Source organism: Aythya fuligula, chromosome 1 (genome assembly GCF_009819795.1).
Source record: "Aythya fuligula isolate bAytFul2 chromosome 1, bAytFul2.pri, whole genome shotgun sequence".
Lineage (NCBI taxonomy): Eukaryota > Metazoa > Chordata > Aves > Anseriformes > Anatidae > Aythya > Aythya fuligula.
The window spans coordinates 199,927,140-199,947,931 of NC_045559.1; the positions used below are offsets into that span (position 1 = coordinate 199,927,140).

At 38.3% G+C, this 20,792-nt stretch overlaps 1 protein-coding gene across 8 annotated transcripts in view; it reads right to left on the reverse strand.

Annotated features, from left to right (window-relative positions):
- The window catches only part of DLG2 (discs large MAGUK scaffold protein 2), an 883,769-nt gene that overhangs the window by 227,920 nt on the left and 635,057 nt on the right, over positions 1 to 20,792 (reverse strand). For all 8 annotated transcript variants that reach the window (XM_032198439.1, XM_032198448.1, XM_032198456.1 and 5 more), the window contains one exon: positions 8,298 to 8,366. In XM_032198439.1, the coding sequence (XP_032054330.1) occupies positions 8,298 to 8,366 (69 nt within the window). The remainder of the gene's footprint in view (positions 1 to 8,297; positions 8,367 to 20,792) is intronic.

Below are 20,792 nucleotides of genomic sequence, written 5' to 3' on the forward strand. Positions count from 1 at the left end.
TCATGACTCAAATTTGGCTGTATAGAGACTACTAGCCATAGCTTGCCTCCATATTTCTTTCATTTCTGAGTATCTTGTGGAATCTGAAAAGTGGATTCAGGAATGCACAGGTGTAGCTGTCATAAAAATAATCATCATAGAAATAATCTTTAGCCATGACTATGCTGCAAAAATAGAATGTATATACCATAAATACAAATAAGAATTTTGAAATATATCATAATACACACCTGCACAACAGAGTCTGAAAAACAAACAAAGAAACAAAACCACACTTGTGCTGATAATAAAGGGTCGTAGCATTCTATGGAGTTAAAGTAGGAAGACATTTACTGATTAACAAAACAAACTACAATACTGGCAGATGATCTCTTAAAGAGTAATCTGTCAATGCTTTAAGCACACTCAAAGAAAAGCTTAATTATGACAAAGCTAAAGATGAGGATCAATAGAATCACAGAATGTCTTGGGTTGGAAGCGACCTTAAAGCCCACCAAGTCCCAACCCCCTGCCATGGGCAGGGACACCTCCCACCAGACCAGGTTGTTCAAAGCCCCATCCAGTCAGGCCTTGAACACTTCCAAGGATGGGGCATCCACAGCTTCTCTGGGCAACCTGTGCCAGGGTCTCACCACCCTCTGAGTGAAGAATTTCTTCCAAATATCTAACCTAAACCTACCCTATTGTAGTTTAAAACCATTCCTCCTTGTCCTTCACTCCCTCACAAAGAGCCCCTCCCCAGCTTTCCTGTAAGCCCCCTTTAGGCTGCTGTACGGTCTCCCTGGAGCCTTCTCTTCTCCAGGCTGAACAACCCCAACTCCCTCAGCCAGTCTTCACAGGAGTGGATAATATATCACCTGCCATAGAATATTATAGTCATCTCAATGTAATTATTAAGGAGATCTAAGAACAGGTGCTTCGTTTTTTCTTGAATGTTTGGAAAGCAACATTAGGAAAAAATCTTCTCCTTCTGTTGAACTTCTTTATTAACATATTTCCAATACACATCAAGGGTCTCCAGACAGAGTGCAGGTAAATGCCATAAATGAAGCAATGGAATTGAAGACTAAAAGAAGACATGGTCACGAGAGAGTAAAAAGTGAAAGAAAAATAACTTCACATTCACATGTGAATAACAATTTCTTCCTGTAAATGCATTCAGTAAAAACATGTTCTATAAAGACAACAGCAAATAAGGCAAAGGTAATTTCAGTGTAATTTATCTAAAATGTACATTGTTTTGTTCTAAGACAATAGGTGGCACTCTGTAGCTACTAAAAAGGAAAAGTCTAACTGCATGCTTTTGCCTCCAGCTTTAACTACTTATCACATTTACAATTTCTTCTGTGATAAATAAGGCTGAAGGTAAGTTTCTAGGTGCTAACAGAGCGTACTAGCACTTTAATTCTGTGTGTGCATGTTTTATGCCCTCCTGCAGTTTTGTACCAAATACAAACAGAGAAGAGCAGCAGGGGAAATCAAGCAGAAATTAGAAAGAAGTATGAGATGAAAACATCCCTGGACTGACAGAAGGCAGCAGAAGGCAAAAACAAAATAAAACAAAACAAAAGCAAAGAAAAGAGATAACAGGACAAAGGGAGAGAGTACATCTGTAAGGAGTAAAGGAAAGAAATTAAAAAGAAAAAATGTAGAGAAAGAAGGAAGATTAACTATAATATAGCCAGAAATCATAACAAGGAGCGAAGGAGCAAATGAAGTGCTGCAATCCACACAAATTTACAAGCTAAGAAATCAATGGGAGAATCAATTTGGATGGACTTGCTTCAGGGAATGCAGCAGATCTGATTCTGTAAAGCACATTATAAATTGGAGGCCTGATGTAAGAGCAAAGTATTATGAAATTAATATTTGAAACCAATAAGTAGCAACAAATCAGAGGAGGTAAAACTTCAACACTTAATGAAATTTCTCCTGTCAGAAAAATACAATTTTAAAAAGTCAAAACACTGAGGCATTTTTCCTCCTTACCTTTTTTTTTCTTCTTTATATTTGTTATACTTGTTCATTATGCTGAAAACAGATAAGTGTTTTGTATCTACTATATTTGTAATGAATTTTTGTTTTGATCAATCTTACTCTTTTATAGTAAGAGACTGACAAAAACAATGTGAGTCTCCCTATCATTCTCCTTTGGATTCTGAATCCACAGTAATTATAGATTTAATTTAGGAGATTAAAAAGTGGACTGATAAATGAAGGGGAAGAGCTTTCCGAAAACAAGTAATTCTTATAATAGCTAACTGAAAGAAAATCCATTTTCAATTTGCTTATTTTGTGCTGTTGGCTACATTAAAGAATACAGTCACTTTTAGTATTCATATCACACTGATACATCTCTGCCTTTCTGTTTCTTTTGCACCATCTATAAAATCAGGGTGTTGGAAAGATTCTGTGCTTTTTGGACCATCTACAGAAATTTAAGCACATTGGATACTTTCAAGTATCAGACCATAGAGATTTGGTCAATTACATATAATCAGTGAGGTATCCCAAATGAGCTGGGACTGAGAAATAGGGCTTTGATCTTGCTTTGGCCACAGGATTATTATTTTTCACAGAATCACAGAATCACAGAATTTCTAGGTTGGAAGAGACCTCAAGATCATCGAGTCCAACCTCTGACCTAACGCTAACAGTCCCCACTAAACCATTTCCCTAAGCTCTACATCTTTAGTTTGCTTGTTTCAAAAATGCTGTTTTCTTCACAAAGAATATTGATATCATATATCCATTCATGCACACCATGATCTGGTGTTACTGTAGAACATACCATAGAAAGCTCAGCAGTGGGACTGGCAACACCCAGACCCCAGCTTGGCCTACCACCTTCCATGCGAAGCACTGTGCTCACAGTGACAAATGACAGGAGAAAGAAAACAGTCTCAAGTTCCACCAGAGGAGGTTTAGATTGGACATTTGGAATAATTCCTTCATGAGAGGTGGTCAGGCATTGGAATAGGCTGCCCAGGGAAGTGGTGGAGTCCCCATTCCTGCAGGTATGTAAGAGATGTGTGTATGTAGAACTGAGGGACATGGCTTATGGATGGGAATTGGTAGATGAGGTTGAGGGTTAGCTTGGTGATCTTGAAGGTCTTTTCCAAGCTAGATGACTCTATGATTCTGTGATAATGCAACACAAAGTGTTCACACTACTTACAAGTAGCAAATAGCAGGAAAGAAAATTGTAGAGTGAAATTATACTAGTCTAAGGTTATGCATTAGTGATAGTACATCATACATCATGGAAAAAAAATGATACCTTAGGATCAAAGAACCATTCTCTTGCGCATTATAGTGTCTGCCTATAGCAATTCACTGTGTGAGCACTGAGTTGTGCCTGCTTAGAGTCAGTTGTCTAATCAAGCCATTTCTTTTTCAATAAAATACTTGTAGTTTCCCTCTAGTACCTCAAAAAATTCTAATAAGAAACTGCATGTTTATTTTGGACAGCCAAAGGGCACCAATATTGGAAGGACCTGAAAAAGGCAATTCAAGTAGGTTGAAAATTCTTCCTCATAGCACTTAACACAGAAAGCTATGGTGGATAGAGAAGGTGCCGGTGTGTACAATGTTTGTGCATGATAAATCTTGTCTGATTTATCACACAAGAGAGAATTTGAAATCTTAAGTGGTTGAAGGCATGGATTATACACACACACCCTTTTAAAAGCCATCAAAGTTCAGTCAGAAAAAAAAACAAAAAACACACCTCAGCTTATTCATATTTTCTTTTATACCTTCTACAACTGCTTCAGAACAATTTAGAGAAAAAAAATATCTGTAGTGATTTCATCTATTGTTTTGTTGCAGTATCATCTCTGCAGCATCTTGGCTATTACTTTTTCCCCTGTTATTTCCCTCTTAGGCTTGGCAAAATCTTTCCATCACAACGGGAAACAGTACTGCCCACAGCCCTCTCTCTGGTCTACCTTTATTGTGATGTTTCCAAAACACTGCAGTCTGGCAGCAGCAGGGAGCAGGCAGCCCTTCCCTTCTCCAGCCCCACTATTGTTACACAGAAGTGTTATACCTGACCCAGTGGGGTCTGATCCCCAATTCATGACTTTAATTGTTACTATAATGATTACATTTATGACTGAAAATAACAAATAAGGAAATCTTCTTTTTATCCTTTGCTGTCACATTGAGCATCACAGTCCAGAGGCGTAACTTTGCCTTCTTACACTCAGACGTTATTTTGGTCACGTGCCAAGTGAGCGTTTGTATTCATTACAACATGCAATTGATTGGTAACTTGTAATCTCATTTTGCCAAGTGTTGATTTGCAAACAACTAAACCTTCAGCTTTGTATGATCTTGAATCAGATCACATAACAAAACATAAATTTGCTTGCAATGGTGACCTGTTCTGTTGAAAAAGTATTTTATCAGGTTAATTGACTATGGTTTCTCTGGCATTTCTTGTTGACTGAATGTTGGCATTAGCTGTAGAAGCAGTACTATATCCTAACTTTAATACTGAATACGTTTTTTTATGCATTTATTTTCCAAACATCATGTCTAACTTGTCACAAACTTTGAAGTATATTTAATATGAAGGAACCTACTGGGAGCCAGGCTTCAACCTGACTGATGCATGCATGAGTGCACTGACTTATATATGGACAATTTTATTTGCTTTGTGGGAACCCCTCTGGACTTTAGTAGTCTTTCATTTTGTCCTTTGTAGAGAAATTAAAGCCTGCACACCAGGCAATGTTTTCTGCTTACAGCTAGCAAGATAGAATTGGCATACCAAAATAATTTCTTATTTGAAAAGTGAAACTGGTCTGTATTTTTACCTCAGTGCCTGACATTTACCTCAAAGGCATAAGAGTACATCTCCTAGATATGAAAAATTTCAGTGAATTCTAGAGAAACAGTGTTGGACAACTAATATGGTCTGCAGCTTTGAAAGGGAGATGATTATTCCAGTGTGCTTATTCATTTATACATTGTCTCACATAAGCATTTGTCTCTCTTCTCTGATCTAGGAGGTGCATTATTTACTTGATAATAATCAAATCCAGAAATCTGCATCTCTGTTCCACCTGCTATACCCAACACATACACATACTAAAAAGATTGCTATGCATCCTGGTTTTAAAAAACTATTTGTTATGTACAGAAATCACTTTTCTACAAACTATTGCTTTTGCCATTCCATAACTCTATTTACCATGAACACAATAGACAACCACATCACACTGTCAGGAGACAGGAGGCATTCAAAGGTTAAGAGAATACCTAAAAATAACAATGCCTCTAAGCCATGTTTTGAAATATCAATACACACTACATCAGAAGCAAGCATCCATTGTTACTTTATATAAGATACTTTGGAAACAAAGCTGTCTGTAAAGTCTGTTCTGTTCAGAATAAAAGTTCTTACCCTTAGACCTGGTTAAAATGCTGTTTATTTACATATTAATATTTATATATAAAATGTTCTTGATAAAAGAAGTTGAAATTTCAATTACTAAGTAGCTCAGCAGAGTAGATGGCTGGTACAAACAGTAGAACGTTATGTAAAATTTAGTCTGAATGTCATCTGGAGACAGAATTGCTATCATAAAGTACTAACATTATAGATTTGTGAGAAGAACAGAAGGATTTCCACGTAACAGGTTTTAGTTTTTGTCCAGTATTTTTCCCATTTTGAATATTCACAGCTAAATTTTTTATTAAAACCATTAAAAAAAAAAAAAAACTCAGATTAACAATATTTTCAAATCCAAATATTATAGTTTTCTTGTTTTTAAACCAAGAAGATAAACCATTTAGGAAGTTACTAATGAGATTGCGCCAACAATGACATCAGACACCTGTGAAGTTCATGGCTTTGTAGACACAATAAATCTGTTCACCTCATGTACAGCTATTAAACTGTGAAGAATATAAGGCTTGAATATAAAGAAAATTTAGGCTTTAAAAACATTTTTTTAAACTTTGATACTCATTTTTGCTACACATAAAGCCCACGAAAACATTCTCTCAAAAAAATATTTTTTTATGTATGAACCCATTACATAGATCAAAAATCTATTAAAGTTTTTAAAACATCTGTGCTAGCCAGTTCAATTATCACATATTCAACAAGGTGGAAAGGAATAAATGCCAGTGAATGCAATTCCACCTGCATTTCTTCGTCCCTCCAGTATTTCATTTCTCCTTCAGAGGACCAACTAATTGTATTACTGCAGTGCCTACACAGTCAGTCACACAGAGCTAGCATGCTGGTCTGAAATCTCAGTGTGTCTTAGGGATGCCTTCCAGGCAAAGTAGTCATTTACAAAGCACATCTCAAAAGCAATATAATGAGTCACCTAAATACAGGACTCTACTGATGGAAACCCAGTTCCTAAAAGAGAAAAATAACTTGTTTTGACCTGACATCGTATTAGCTATAAACTTATTTAGCAGCATGGACTTCACAAAAACATTAAAATAAATTGAGCTTTAATATAATGAAATATTCAGGGCTGAGCTGATTACTCTTATTTGCTCAGCAGTGTAATAGGATAACAGTCCCACTTTCCTATGTGAAATGAAATATGACTCAGTATAAGTTGATTAGTAATAATTACAAGCCAGATATTCTTCTACCTCCTGAACAGCAGGAGACCTGTAATATCAATTGCAGATTTCCCCCACTCTAATGATTCATACACAATATATGCAAACTGTCTGTGTGGCCAGTGCAGATTTTGCAATTTATCTAAAAATTCATGTAGACAGATTGATTACCAAATTTCAATGGCAATTTAAGCCTGTGGGGTACCTCCTTATTATGGAGTCCAGTAGACCAGGTCAGAGACATCATAATAGAAATTATTTTCCTAAATCTCAATTTAGCAAACTCTCCTCTTTTTTTTTTTTTTTTTTTTTTTTTTTTTTTCCTCTCAGTTTTTCTTATTTCTAACATAATTTTTCTCATAAATTGGTTTGAGAAAAAGGCAGGGGGATAGAGTATGTCTTTCTTCGTTCATTAGAGAGAAAGAAAAATAAAATTAAAAAAAATAATAAAATGAGGGTGTTTTAGTACTGACAGTGGTTACCCAGAGCTTGTGTAACTTCCACATTTGGTGACAGTCCCAGCTTCACTAGAAAAAGACCTGGAGAAACCAGAAACTTTGAAATTAGCCCTGCTTAGAGCAAGAAGGCTGGCTGATAAGGCCTTCATTTATAGAATTACCTTCCAGATAAAAGCTCTTAAGCCATATGGGCTTTTCCTATAAGGATTTAATTATTGATGTTTGTTTTCAATGGAAAATTAATAAAGCAGTCTTACCCATTTTAAATAAAAACATAAAATCATTATTAGATTTGTTATATTTTTCTTTATTGTTTAGTATTTCATGTTGAAACTTGTGAGAAAAACATTTCAAACTTCATTTAGGAGTGGATTATTTTACATGTGTGCTGTTTTCTTTTCTCACTGCACCACAGTGAGGTTGCAACATAAAACACAAGCAAGATGGCACCTTTCCTGTTTGGAAACTTTGGACTCCCACTTTTATTATAACAAAGAAAAGCTTTGAAATAAAACCTAAGAGTAGTCCATAAGTTATTGCCTACAAAATACTTCAGACAGTTCTACATTTCTATGGGAGTAGAGAAACAAATATAACATTTTCTGGAAACTTCACCAGTCAGAGAAACCAAAATCTAAATGATTCCGTGTTAAATATCAGGTTTTCTAATATCATAAAGATGCAAAAATATTAACTGAAGTTATGAATTATTCATATTTTACCCAATTATTTCTGTTAGAGTGGAGCCAGCTAAGTACTCAAAGTGATGCTTCTACAATTAACACATAATATAGACAGACGTGCACCAGCATGGGATTATTATTCTCTATCAGAACATCTTCAGCCTTAGTCTGGGACAAGGTTTGCTTTGCCAAAAGGAATTCATGCATGTATTAAGAAAACAGAGTAAGACTTCACTGGGAATTCGCATGATTAATGGCAACCATTTTACAGCTAATACATGTGAATATTGATGTTAGTCAAGTGAGATGAAGAGATACTGAGACATGTGACAAATATTCTTGTCTCTATGTAAACCAAGCTTTTCAATATGAATATCTAAAAAGGGTCAGTACTAATTTGAAAATATCTATTTCTGCATCTCACAGACATTGAGAGATGTATTCAACATGGTATGCAACAACACAAGTTGTTAACTCTTGCATGTAGGTGGGGAGTTCAACATCTAGCTTAGGGATATCTGAGAGCTCAACAGGCAGCTTCAACAGAGAATCATCTTACCCTTCCACAGAAATGGTCCGCTGCAAGCTCACTGTGGGTGGCCGCGTTGCAGTGCTGTGCTGGGAATGACTGTATGACCAAGGAAGAATAGAGAAAAGTATTTGTTAAAGAAATACAAGTTTCTCTTGCTCTTATTGTCTCTAGCAGTTTAACTAACACCAAAACAGAAGTAACAATCAGATTGTTTTACATATGTCTAAGGCATTTTGATTTCAGCAATGCTGATCTCTTAAAAGAGGGCTCAGCTGATCTCTTGTGTTTAATATCAGGTTTCATTCCTCATTAAAAAACTACAACGAAGAGATTAGTTCCCCTTGATCTTTCTTATTGTTTTTTTAAATACATATATACACAGTTCAGGGACTTAAAATAACTTAATTGCTAATTGTTCTGCAAAATATACTAACTGTAAAACACAAGATAATTTGAAAGCAGAAGGTAAAATGGTAAAACATAATGTTAACAATCTAATTCTTACTGTCTCTTAGGCAGAATGTTCAATACAAGAGACCATGCGCTACTTGAAATTACAGAATCACAGAATCACAGAATCACAGAATTTCTAGGTTGGAAGAGACCTCAAGATCATCGAGTCCAACCTCTGACCTAACGCTAGCAGTCCCCACTAAACCATATCCCTAAGCTCTACATCTAAACGTCTTTTGAAGACTTCCAGGGATGGTGACACCACCACTTCCCTGGGCAGCCTGTTCCAATGCCTCACAACCCTTTCAGTGAAGAAGTTCTTCCTAACATCTAACCTAAAACTCCCCTGGCTCAACTTAAGCCCATTCCCCCTCGTCCTGTTACCAGGCACGTGGGAGAACAGACCAACCCCCACCTCTCTACAGCCTCCCTTGAGGTACCTATAGAGAGCAATAAGGTCGCCCCTGAGCCTCCTCTTCTCCAGGCTGAACAAGCCCAGCTCCCTCAGCCGCTCCTCGTAGGACTTCTTCTCCAGGCCCCTCACCAGCTTCGTCGCCCTTCTCTGCACCCGCTCAAGCACCTCCATGCCCTTCTTGTAGCGAGGGGCCCAAAACTGAACACAGTACTCGAGGTGCGGCCTCACCAGAGCCGAGTACAGGGGGACGATAACCTCCCTAGCCCTGCTGGTCACACTGTTCCTGATACAAGCCAGGATGCCGTTGGCCTTCTTGGCCACCTGAGCACACTGCTGGCTCATATTCAGCCGACTATCCACCATCACTCCCACGTCCTTCTCTGCCTGGCAGCTCTCCAACCATTCCTCTCCCAGCCTATAGCTCTGCTTGGGGTTATTGCGCCCCAGGTGCAGGACCCGGCACTTGGTCTTGTTAAACTTCATGCAGTTGACCTCAGCCCATCGGTGCAGCCTATCCAGATCCTCCTGCAGAGCTTTCCTACCCTCAAGCAGATCGACACATGCGCATAGCTTGGTGTCATCTGCAAACTTACTGAGGGTGCACTCAATGCCCTCGTCCAGATCATCGATGAAGATATTAAAGAGGACCGGCCCCAGCACCGAGCCCTGGGGGACGCCACTAGTGACTGGCCTCCAACTGGACTTGACTCCATTCACCACGACTCTTTGGGCCTGGCTATCCAGCCAGTTTCTAACCCAATGAAGCGTGCGCCAGTCCAAGCCTAGGGCAGCCAGTTTCTTGAGGAGAATGCTGTGGGAGACGGTGTCAAAAGCCTTGCTGAAGTCAAGGTAGACCACATCCACAGCCTTTCCCTCATCCACCCAGCACATCACTTTGTCACAGAAGGAGATCAGGTTCGTCAAGCAGGACCTGCCTTTCATAAAGCCATGCTGACTGGGCCTGATCGCCTGCTTGCCCTGCAAGTGCTGCGTGATGACTCTCAGGAGGATCTGCTCCACGAGCTTCCCTGGCACTGAGGTCAAACTGACAGGCCTGTAATTTCCCGGGTCTGCCCTCCGGCCCTTCTTGTAGATGGGCGTCACATTTGCTAGCCGCCAGTCAACTGGGACCTCCCCCGATAGCCAGGACTGCTGATAAATGATGGATAGTGGCTTGGCCAGCTCCTCTGCCAGTTCTCTCAGTACCCTTGGGTGGATCCCATCCGGCCCCATTGACTTGTGCACATCTAAGTGCCGTAGCAGGTCACCAACCAGTTCTTCATGGATAGTGAGGGCCACATCCTGCTCCCCATCCCCTTCCACCAGCTCAGGGTACTGAGTATCCAGAGAACAACCGGTATTGCCACTAAAGACTGAGGCAAAGAAGGCATTGAGCACCTCCGCCTTTTCCTCATCTCTTGTAACTAAGTTTCCCCCCGCATCCAGTAAAGGATGGAGATTCTCCTTAGTCCTCCTTTTTGTGTTAATGTATTTATAGAAACGTTTTTTGTTATCTTTAACGGCAGTAGTCAGATTGAGCTCCAGATGAGCTTTAGCCTTCCTAATTTTGTCCCTGCACAGCCTCGCTACATCCTTAAAGTCCTCCCTAGTGGCCTGCCCACTTTTCCGAAGCTTATAAACCCTCTTTTTTCTCCTAAGATCAAGCCACAATTCTCTGTTGAGCCAGGCCGGTCTTCTTCCCCGCCAGCTCATCTTTGGGCACTTGGGGACAGACCGTTCCTGCGCCATTAAGATTTCCCTCTTGAAGAGCGCCCAGCCTTCCTGGACCCCTCTGCCCTTCAGAACCGCCTCCCAAGGGACTCCACCAACTAGTGTCCTGAGCAGCTCAAAGTCAGCCCTCTGGAAGTCCAATACAGCGGTTTTACTGGTCCCCTTCCTGGCCTCGCCAAGAATAGTGAACTCCACCATTGCGTGGTCACTCTGCCCAAGACAGCTCCCGACAATCACATCCTCCACCAGTCCTTCTCTGTTTGTGAAGAGAAGGTCTAGTGGGGCACCACCCCTGGTAGGTTCACTAACCAGCTGCGTCAGGAAGCTATCTTCCACGCTCTCCAGAAACCTCCTAGACTGCTTTCTCAGGGCTGTGTTGTGCTTCCAGGATATGTCAGGGAAGTTGAAGTCCCCCACGAGTACAAGAGCTGACGATTTTGCAACTTGTGTCAGCTGCCTGTAGAGTTCCTCATCCGTCTCCTCATCCTGGTTCGGCGGTCTATAGCAGACCCCGACCAGGACACTAGCCTTGTTGTCCCTGCCGATCCTAACCCAAAGGGACTCGACCTTGTCGTTCCCAGCCTCGAGTTCTACAACCTCGAAAGACTCTCTAATATAGATAGCCACCCCACCACCCCTTCTGTGCTGCCTGTCCCTTCTATAGAGCTTATAGCCAGGCATTGCAGCACTCCAGTCATGAGACTGGTCCCACCACGTCTCCGTGATGGCAACCAAGTCGTAGCCTGCCTGCCGCACAATGGCTTCCAGCTCCTCCTGTTTGTTACCCATGCTGCGTGCATTGGTGAAGATGCACTTCAGCTGGGCCATTGCCTTATCCTTCGGCCTTGCCATCGTTTCCCCTGGCACAGCCCCAACAATCCTAGCTTCAGCCCCATCCCCCTTCCTACCTAGTTTAAAGCCCTCTCAATGAGCCCTGCCAGCTCCTGGCCCAGGATCCTTTTTCCCCTAAAAGATAGGGACCCGTCTGCGGCCATCAGGCCAGGTGCTGAGTAAAGTGCCCCATGATCAAAAAACCCAAGATTTCTGCGTTGGCACCAGCCCCGGACAATTATGGTACAATTATGGTACAATTATGGTGTACATTATTACACCATAATGTAACTTCGGATTTTACAAATTTCAGTCAACATTTGCTATTTGTATCAGATTTTAACTAGCTTGAGTCTTTCCATGATATTTTATCAATCTGAGACACAACATTTAGGGAAAAAAAAAGTATTTTCTAAGGAAAATGAAAGCTCTGTGGAAGGAAAAATCATTCCAATTGAAAATCCTGACATCTAATGACTGGTCTCCTATGTTGCATTCTCACAACGGAGGAACCTCAAAAATGGTTAGTGTGTTAGCTAAGCACAATAAATTACACAGCAAATGTTAACGTCAGTATTATACTGTTGTATAATAGCATTAAACCATTAATATTCATGCAAATATAAATGAATAACAACACATCAGGCAGTTGTGCAATAACAACTTGCTTTCCTTACTGAAGACTGTTTAAAATAAATAAATAAAAAAGTAGAAGTGTAGAAGTGTCTGGGTGTGTTCTATGATTAGTTAAAAGGCTACATAACATAGTGAATCTAAATATTAATAATGCAAACCACAGATTAAAAAAAAAATAAAAATCTTTGACAGTTTTTTTATCACTTATTCTACTAACTGCAGGTCTTGTCTTGTTTTCCAGCTTTGTGTACAACTCAAGCTGTTCAGAAGTAGACCTTGTTCTTAGTAAGAGCTAAGACATTCAACATCAACGAATAATGCATATATTTTACATGCACATTTTCCTGTAGCATAGCCATTCTTGTCTGTCTTACAGCACAGATTTGATTTTTCTGTATAACACATAGACTTGTGACACATGGTATCTTGCTGCAGGACAAACAAAAGATCTGTTGACTGCTTGTATTTCCAGTTGAGACCATTGTGCTCTTGTTTCATATTAGTAAACTGTTGTACTCATCCTTGTTCTGAATATTTCAGAAGGCTTGTGGGAAAGTATACTCCCCTTGCTCAAAGAACTACAGAGCTTTTATCTATTGTATAACAAAGGACAGGATATAAAGGGGAGAAATTCCAGAAGAGACTCTGACATCCTGGTGTGAACAGAATTGTTCTTAAGTTGGACAAACATTGTAGAATAATAGAAATACTACTATGATAATAATAGAAATACTACTATGAATAATAGAAATACTACTAGAAATAATACTAGAAATATTAGTTAAAATTTCACATTAAGTTTGCATCTTGCATATGTTTGTGTATTTTTCAACTGCCTTCTTTGTTTAAAAAAATTAAAAAAATTAAAAAAAATTAAAAAAGGTTGTGGCTTGTCTTCTGTCTTCTTCCTCTACAGAGATGGAAGGGAACATTTATCCTTACGTTCTTGTACTATCTCCCCAGATCAATGACTAAGGAAGTGAACAGCTTCCCCATCACCTTTCCCCCTGTACATGTACAGAAGTGGCACAGCAGATCCATAACTCCTCCATCCGTTCCACTAGCCCTTGACTCTCAGAAATTTTACTCCCTGAAGCTGCACCAAGAGATGCAAGAATATGGCTGGCAGAAGGAACAAGAACCCAGCAGAGAGAAGGGATGATGATGCAGGTGGTGCCCCTCTAAGTCACACTGCACATCAAGGTCTTTGTCTAGAGGAAGGATGGCAAAGCCATGCCTGAACTACATTGCCAATGCCAAACTCTCAACAGACCCTTTAAAGATATAGCTAATATTCTCACAACAGATGCTACATATTTTGTGGGAAGAAAAGTCTATCAGGCAGATGTGGCATGGTAGCAACTGAAAGCTTCCTGCAAGAATCTGAGTGAATGTTTATTTCACAAGTATTTGCATACAACACGGTATGTATCTGAGTCAACCCCCTCAGTCTTAGGTAGTGTTCTTCTGTTTTAGAAAGCAATGCTGTCATAGGAAAGGGAAGCTAAGGAATGACAGCTGATATGGCACTTTTCCTTAAAAATCTTAAGCCACCTTTCTCTATTTCAGAACCTCATCATTACTAGAGCCATAGCATACCAATATGAGCAGAACTGCAACATTTACTTCCAACCACAACTAGCCAAAATGGCTTGCATTGTGAAAGCTTTGTTTCTTCTCCCTAAAAAGATTTCACTACAAGCAAACATATTTGTAAAACTCTGACCAGCTTCAAAATGAGCAAAATTACGAGAGCGTTAACAATAGGATTTTCAGCTGCTGAACACTAAAAGCAAATAATTGACCATTTATCTAGAAAATTAGCAACATACAAAGGTCAAAAAAATATACCAAATAATAAAAATGTGGGATGTGACTGTATTTGGATGTTGCAAATAAAAGAGTAGACTACGTTTACTGAATTTATGGAACAGTGAACTCTTACTTCTGCAGCAGAAGAGTCATATTGAAGAAAGGGGTGGTCTTTGTGACAGATTCTCATTCTCCACCTGAACAGCAATGCTGCATTTGACTGATTACAAAAACTGCTTTTGAGGATGGATAATTAATCCTGGCTACCTGGTGCCAAACCTGTAGATTACAACCTGTCTGACAGATCATGCTGTTTCCAATCATCTTATATAACAGATCAATAAAGATTATGATTTTTTTCATTATACTATTCACAATGGCCCTTACAGAATTAACAAAACCTACCAGTCTTTATAAATGATCTGCTCTTTGATATGATAAAATCTTCATTGATGTGGAAGAAATTACCCTGCTGAATGTAGGCGTACCCAGATTTAAGGCCAGTATTGTCTGCACTTTCATCAAGTTATTATTGGATTTCAGTATTCACACACTTTTAAAAAAGGAATCTTTTTATGTGATTTTTTTTTTCTTAACACATATGATTACTATTTAGAATGGTTCTTGAAAATGTTAATTATGAACTTTGTAAGGAAAATCATTGGAACAGAAAACTGAAATGAGATCAAACAGCTTTTCCAGAAGTGCGTAGGAGCACCAGGTTCCTTCATTTTGGGTGCCCAGTCAAAACCACTTCCAAAGCCCTGCTCTGACAAAAGTGGATATTCATTCCTTTCAGAATATCAGATGTGTAAGACCTCAGCAAAAGGGCGAGGAACCCAGAACTCACTCATCACTCTCCTCAGCCACTTGAGAATTTGGGCTGTACCATCACACCTGCAATTTCTTGCACAGAATTGTTATGGGTGGGGCAACAAACAGCAAATCAACCAAAGGGTCATCCAGACAGGCTGACAAAAGAAGAATATTCAGAGGGAAAGGCAAATTCTTAAGAAAATAAAATCATCGCTACATTTCAACCAATAAGTGAAAAGAAAAAGACTAGGATAGATAGTAATATTATTTTCTATTATATCAAGTACTCTGCTAAGTAATTCTTACTCATATTGAGTATGAATTAAAGCTGCAATTTCAATTCAGTATTCTGCTGAAATTGCCAACTGTTTCAAGCACTAGATGTCATCAGTATCTCTCTCTGGAGTGACTACCTAGTTATGCAGAGCTGCACAAGGAACCTCATACATCGCTCCTTACAAGCAGGGGTCTCAGCTAGTGGCAATATTCCACTCATTAGCAACCCCTTTTCAATCCTAGGTATTCGTGACATACAGTTAAAATGAATCCTTGGCCTCTTTGGATAAAAATAATTCTTAATTGGTGATATGAAAATTAATTTTTATGTGCCATTTATAAAATTTGATGCTCAGTGCAACTTTATGCCAAGGTATCATCATGAATACAATGACAGCTAAAAATTAAAAACACAGTTTAACTGTTGTTTGACACAAGTGGCTGTGTAGCTGACAAAAAAAATAGCTGTTTAATATAATTCCTGACTGACTGATTTAAAAGATAAAGCTCTTGATGGCTTCTGTCAAAGTGGTGGAATTAGCATAAAGAAGCAGTTTCTATCACATGCTTAGTACACTTGTACAAGTGCCAAAGATCATGTACCGCATATTTTGGTGCACAAAATACAACTTCTAATGAGTTAATGACACCAACATTTGCTATGATGAATGCCTAAACACAGACATATACAACAATACTGAGATATTTCAATAATTACTACATTTTTACACTCACAGATCTAAGTTTTCAAAATTTGACATTTAGGCTTAAAAAATGCCACCTTTCCTCTGAAATGAATGAAGAAAGCACATCTCAATTGTTTTAATAATATAAAGTAATAATATTTTAATATATCACTCAGTATTCCAGACACTTAATATAGAGTTTCCCTGAAGAAATGAATCTCATAGACTTTTATTCCTGTAAAATACCAATTTTAATTTAATTCCATTTAATTTTAGTTCTTTGAGACAATGGGTATATACTATTCTTGTAAGAAAATTCATATGAGTGGAGGAACAAAGAATGAAATTCTAAATAAATAATAAGAGGCAAAATAGGCACAGAACCCAAACTCTCTCTCTCTCTCTTTTTTTTTTTTTAATGGGTTTAAGTTTTTTTGGTTGCTTGCTTGCTTGCTTTTTTACTTTTTTTTTTTTTTTTTTAAATCTGTTTTTTAAACAAAGCTTGCCATTTAATGTCTTTATGTCTTTGTAAAATAATAAAAATAAGGCAGCATGGTGTCAACATATTTTTGAAATTATTATTATGAAAATAACAAAATTACTAAGTGTTATAGTAAAAAGGAGGGGGATAGTCCATCTCCTCAGTTCGAATTCTGTTCTAGCTCAAGGATGCTTTAATTTTACTTCTACTCTGCGGGTGATGCTGAAACCAATGGCAACATTGTGAATTCTTCTTTCCCTTGTAGGGACCACAGGAAATACTGTATTCACATCACAAATGATGTGGCACTTTCACCAACACATGATATTCCAGTGCAACCCCCATCTGGGGTGAAACAATCACATTTGGGAAACATTCATTGTGTTTTAAACTTCTACAATGCAATTTGGCAAATAAAAAGAAGGACAAACTGGCATTAAGGGATCAGACTGCATGACAATCAAATCATAATTCACCTCAAAACCTGCCAATGCATTCAGAGTGGAAGAAAGAAGGTTGCTACAATACCAAATTTTTCCTGGTCTCTTCTGCACATAAAAAAAAACAATGCACATTGTCTTTTCACATGGAGTCCTAGAAAAAACATCTACTTTCCTCTCCCAGCCCACTTCCTACCAACAAAGAACAGTTGTCCTCCATTTGCCATAGCAAAAGAATTCATTAGTTTTCACATGTTATTTGCTTTGGCAAGTGAAAACAGACAGCAGAGATATCATTAATTGCTTCCTAAATTGATTGACCTGTGCATTTTTGTAAAGGAGCAGTGATGGGGGATGGGGCCAGTGTCACAGGCTGGACAGACCTTGCCAAAGACTGGCTTCCGAGCAACTCTGTTGAAATCCCAGCCCTGAAGCTGCCACACAGAAGAACGGTATACACTACAAAATGGATTTGTCTATCAACAAATTCAGTGCAAATAAATAAATAAATAAACCTGAGCTCTGATTTATTCCTTGTTATTCACAATATTAAAAGAAGACCAATACATACAATACTGAAAAAATTTCCACTGGGTAGCAGTGAGGGGAATACTAATACTGTTTGGTTTTATGATGTACTCTCAGCATGTTGTTTCTTATGTCAAGGACTAGAGGTAGCAGTGCAGTTGTTTACAGAGTTTCTAACCATTTTCTTTGATGGATGTAAAAGTTTAAAAAGGCAACATGCTTTAATTCCATTAATGTGGAGTTTTAATTCAGCTCAGTGAAGTGAAACCAGCTTTTCTTGATGCTGCCGAAAGCTAAACGTTTAACTTAAATGAGGTTTTGCTTTCCTATGGGATTAATTAGAAGACCAGAGAGTACTTTTTTGGGTATTAATTTTATCTCAGCTACAAACAGCTTGATAATATCCAGCACTGACAGTCACTGACCTATAATAAAAGCATCAAACCAAACAGACAGTCTCCAATCAGAGATAAACAGGAAGCTTCAGAGAAAAGGACATTCAACCCTTCTACCTTCAGATCACCCTTCGGCAATAAAGCTACGCACGAGCTATAACACTGTTTTCCAGTACAGGCACATGCAGCAAGGATTTTTGGAGTGACTCAGCAACCATAACTCCTTTTTAATTTTTTTGTTTTTAATAGATATTCTACAAATAGTATTGCTATGCTGAATACCTACCCAATGGACAAAAGAAAAACAAAAGGATTAGGCTGTCACTGCCTACAGACATGAAGAATAAGGACTACATTACATCTTTGTCCAGGTTCTCTGGAATAATTTCTCTTGCACAAATGGAGTCAATGGGGTTGCTGACCTCATCCTTCTCTCCTTCCTTCTCCAAGCAGTAGCCAAAGAGAAGTGGTTACCCACATTTCCCAACTTAAAGTATCTGAGTTATTGCAGCACTAAATTAGCATCATGTAGAAATAAGGAAGAATGCAAGGTGAAACTGTGACTCAGTGGAATGCTTCAGAAATGTTGCAGCTCCTGGAACAAAGCTAATTATACCGCTTTATTAAGAGTGTGCTTAAGTCAGCACCTGTCCTCAAAGTGGTGAAACATCCACAGACTTCAAATCTGCTTCCTTACAGCTGAGGTGATTGCAGGAGATAATGATAAGCTTTAAAATATGGCAAGTATGCTTATCTGAGAAGGAATTGCTATTTTAGTTTGAAATATAATATTTAAAACAGCTGATGAAGTTTGGAATGATATGCGGGGGACTGAAAATATTTAGGAATGCTATTTAAAAGAGTAGAGTGGAAGGGTTATACTGCTTGCAAAGTTTCACATGTAGTCTAATATTTACACAAAGGGTAAATACAGACTTATACAGTACTGTGAAGGAAACAGTATTGAGCAAACTAAACATCCTGAATGAAAACTGTACTAAAACCCACTGTGATAACTTTATATATAATTAATTGGAACCGACGTTTAAGAAATGTGAGACTTGATTTAATGATTCAGACATGGTACCTTGTTCTTTTGAGAGTTTACTCTGTTCTAGATTTCACTGCTAGGTACTAATGACTGTTATATGATACATTTCTAATTTTCCTTAAATTTGTCCATTTCACCCCATCATCCTTCTAATTCATTATGTTCCATGTTCATACCCTTTTCTCATGTTCATTAAAAACGGAACATGTTAAGTCTCCATGACAGTCCAAGACATTCTGTTTTTGAAAAAAAAAATGCATCTCAACCTTTCTGACTAGCCTCTCATTCTTTTAAAAAGTATTGTTATTAATATTATTATTGTTTATCTCAGTTATTGTTTATTGTTGTTATCATTACTGTAATGAATATAATTAATTATAAAGATTCAGCTGGGACTTGAAACACTCATTGATGACGTCAGTTTTGCAATTATACCAGCTAAGTGAAGACTGAGGTTTGCATCTCAAAAATCTCAAAATATTTGAAATAAGGGAAATCTTACACAGCTATGTAGGATAAAAGAAAAAAAAAAAAAAAAAAAGGTGAATGGTAGAGGAGAGAAAAATCTCACCTTCTCACTTGTTTAAGCAGTATCAATTAGAAGTGGTCCATTAACAAAAACTTTGTGTTTGGCTCTAATTACAGCTGAGGAGGAGGATGCAGTGATATTTTTGTGAATTTAAATTGGAAGCATTTGTTTAGGAATGACAGAAGGCTTCCTGATGTGCTTGGCATGGCCTCCCAATTACCTGCATCGTGGTACCCTGATACCAGTGCCTATCCAGTGCTGAGTTTCCAATCCTTTCTGAAGATCTGAAGAAAGTATCTGTCATCCTCCTGATTACCCTCCTCCCTGGTCTTTGACATGACGCTTATGTAATCCAATGTCAGTAAGTTGTTTTTAATTGTGTTTTGTTTGTTTGTTTGTTTGTTTTGTTTTGTTGTTGTTTTTTTTTTTTTTTTCCATGCTGCTGCACTTGAATGCCATACCTCACTTAGTATTTGTTGTCACTCCTAACACTCTTTCAGCATTAGTGCTTTCCAAGCATTACCACTCCAGTGAATTACACAGGGTGCAAGAGACTTGGAGATTGTTTGATTGCTCTGTGACACAAGTATTCTTGCTGAGTAAAAAGAAATAAGCTTCAATAAGGGAAAATTCTAAACTAATTCTAAAGACTTTTTAAAATAAAACTTCTACTAAGGATGCCTGGAGACACTAAATAATCAGAATGATCAGAATAGTGTTGTAATAATTCACAGGCAGAGTGCTAAAGCTTGTGGCTGGATGGAGTCATTCAGCTTCTCCCTATTTATTTTTTTATATATATATCATTATCTGCCCTATTTAATTTCAAATTTATTTCTTTTTCTGATAAAAATGCAACTATTGCAATAATTGCACACAGCCACATATGTATGGTTCTTCAGGTTTTGATACACATGATGAGAGTAGGAATTTACCCCCAGCACCACAAGATGCAGGCAGTGGCCTCGTCCCACCACAGCTGAGCCTCTGCTGCAGGGCGCTTGACCAGTGGGGTGCCTGGGGAGTACGTAGCACAATTTCCATCAGTAGATGTTCTGTGGCAACTGTAGTGCACAGCACTCACCACCGTCCCAGAACACCAGCGTGGATGTATTTCCAGAACCGTGTATTGCTTCCATAATGAAACATATTTATCGCACACAAAGCTCATTAGGTTTCTGTGCTAGTAATGACCCAAGTATCTATAGCAAAATCCCATTGCAGTTTAAGCAAATGTCAAAAGACATTAGCAAGCTTTTGAAAAACTGGTTCTCTTTTAAGGAACTTTGAATGACAAAACTTAGATAGAAATCTAGGAAATCTTTGAAGTTGTACTAATATTCATATAGACACAATAGACTCATAAGATTTGCAGTTGAAAAATCCCAAAGTACACATCATACATGTATTTATAAGTTGCATTGCTAAAAAAAAAAAAAAAG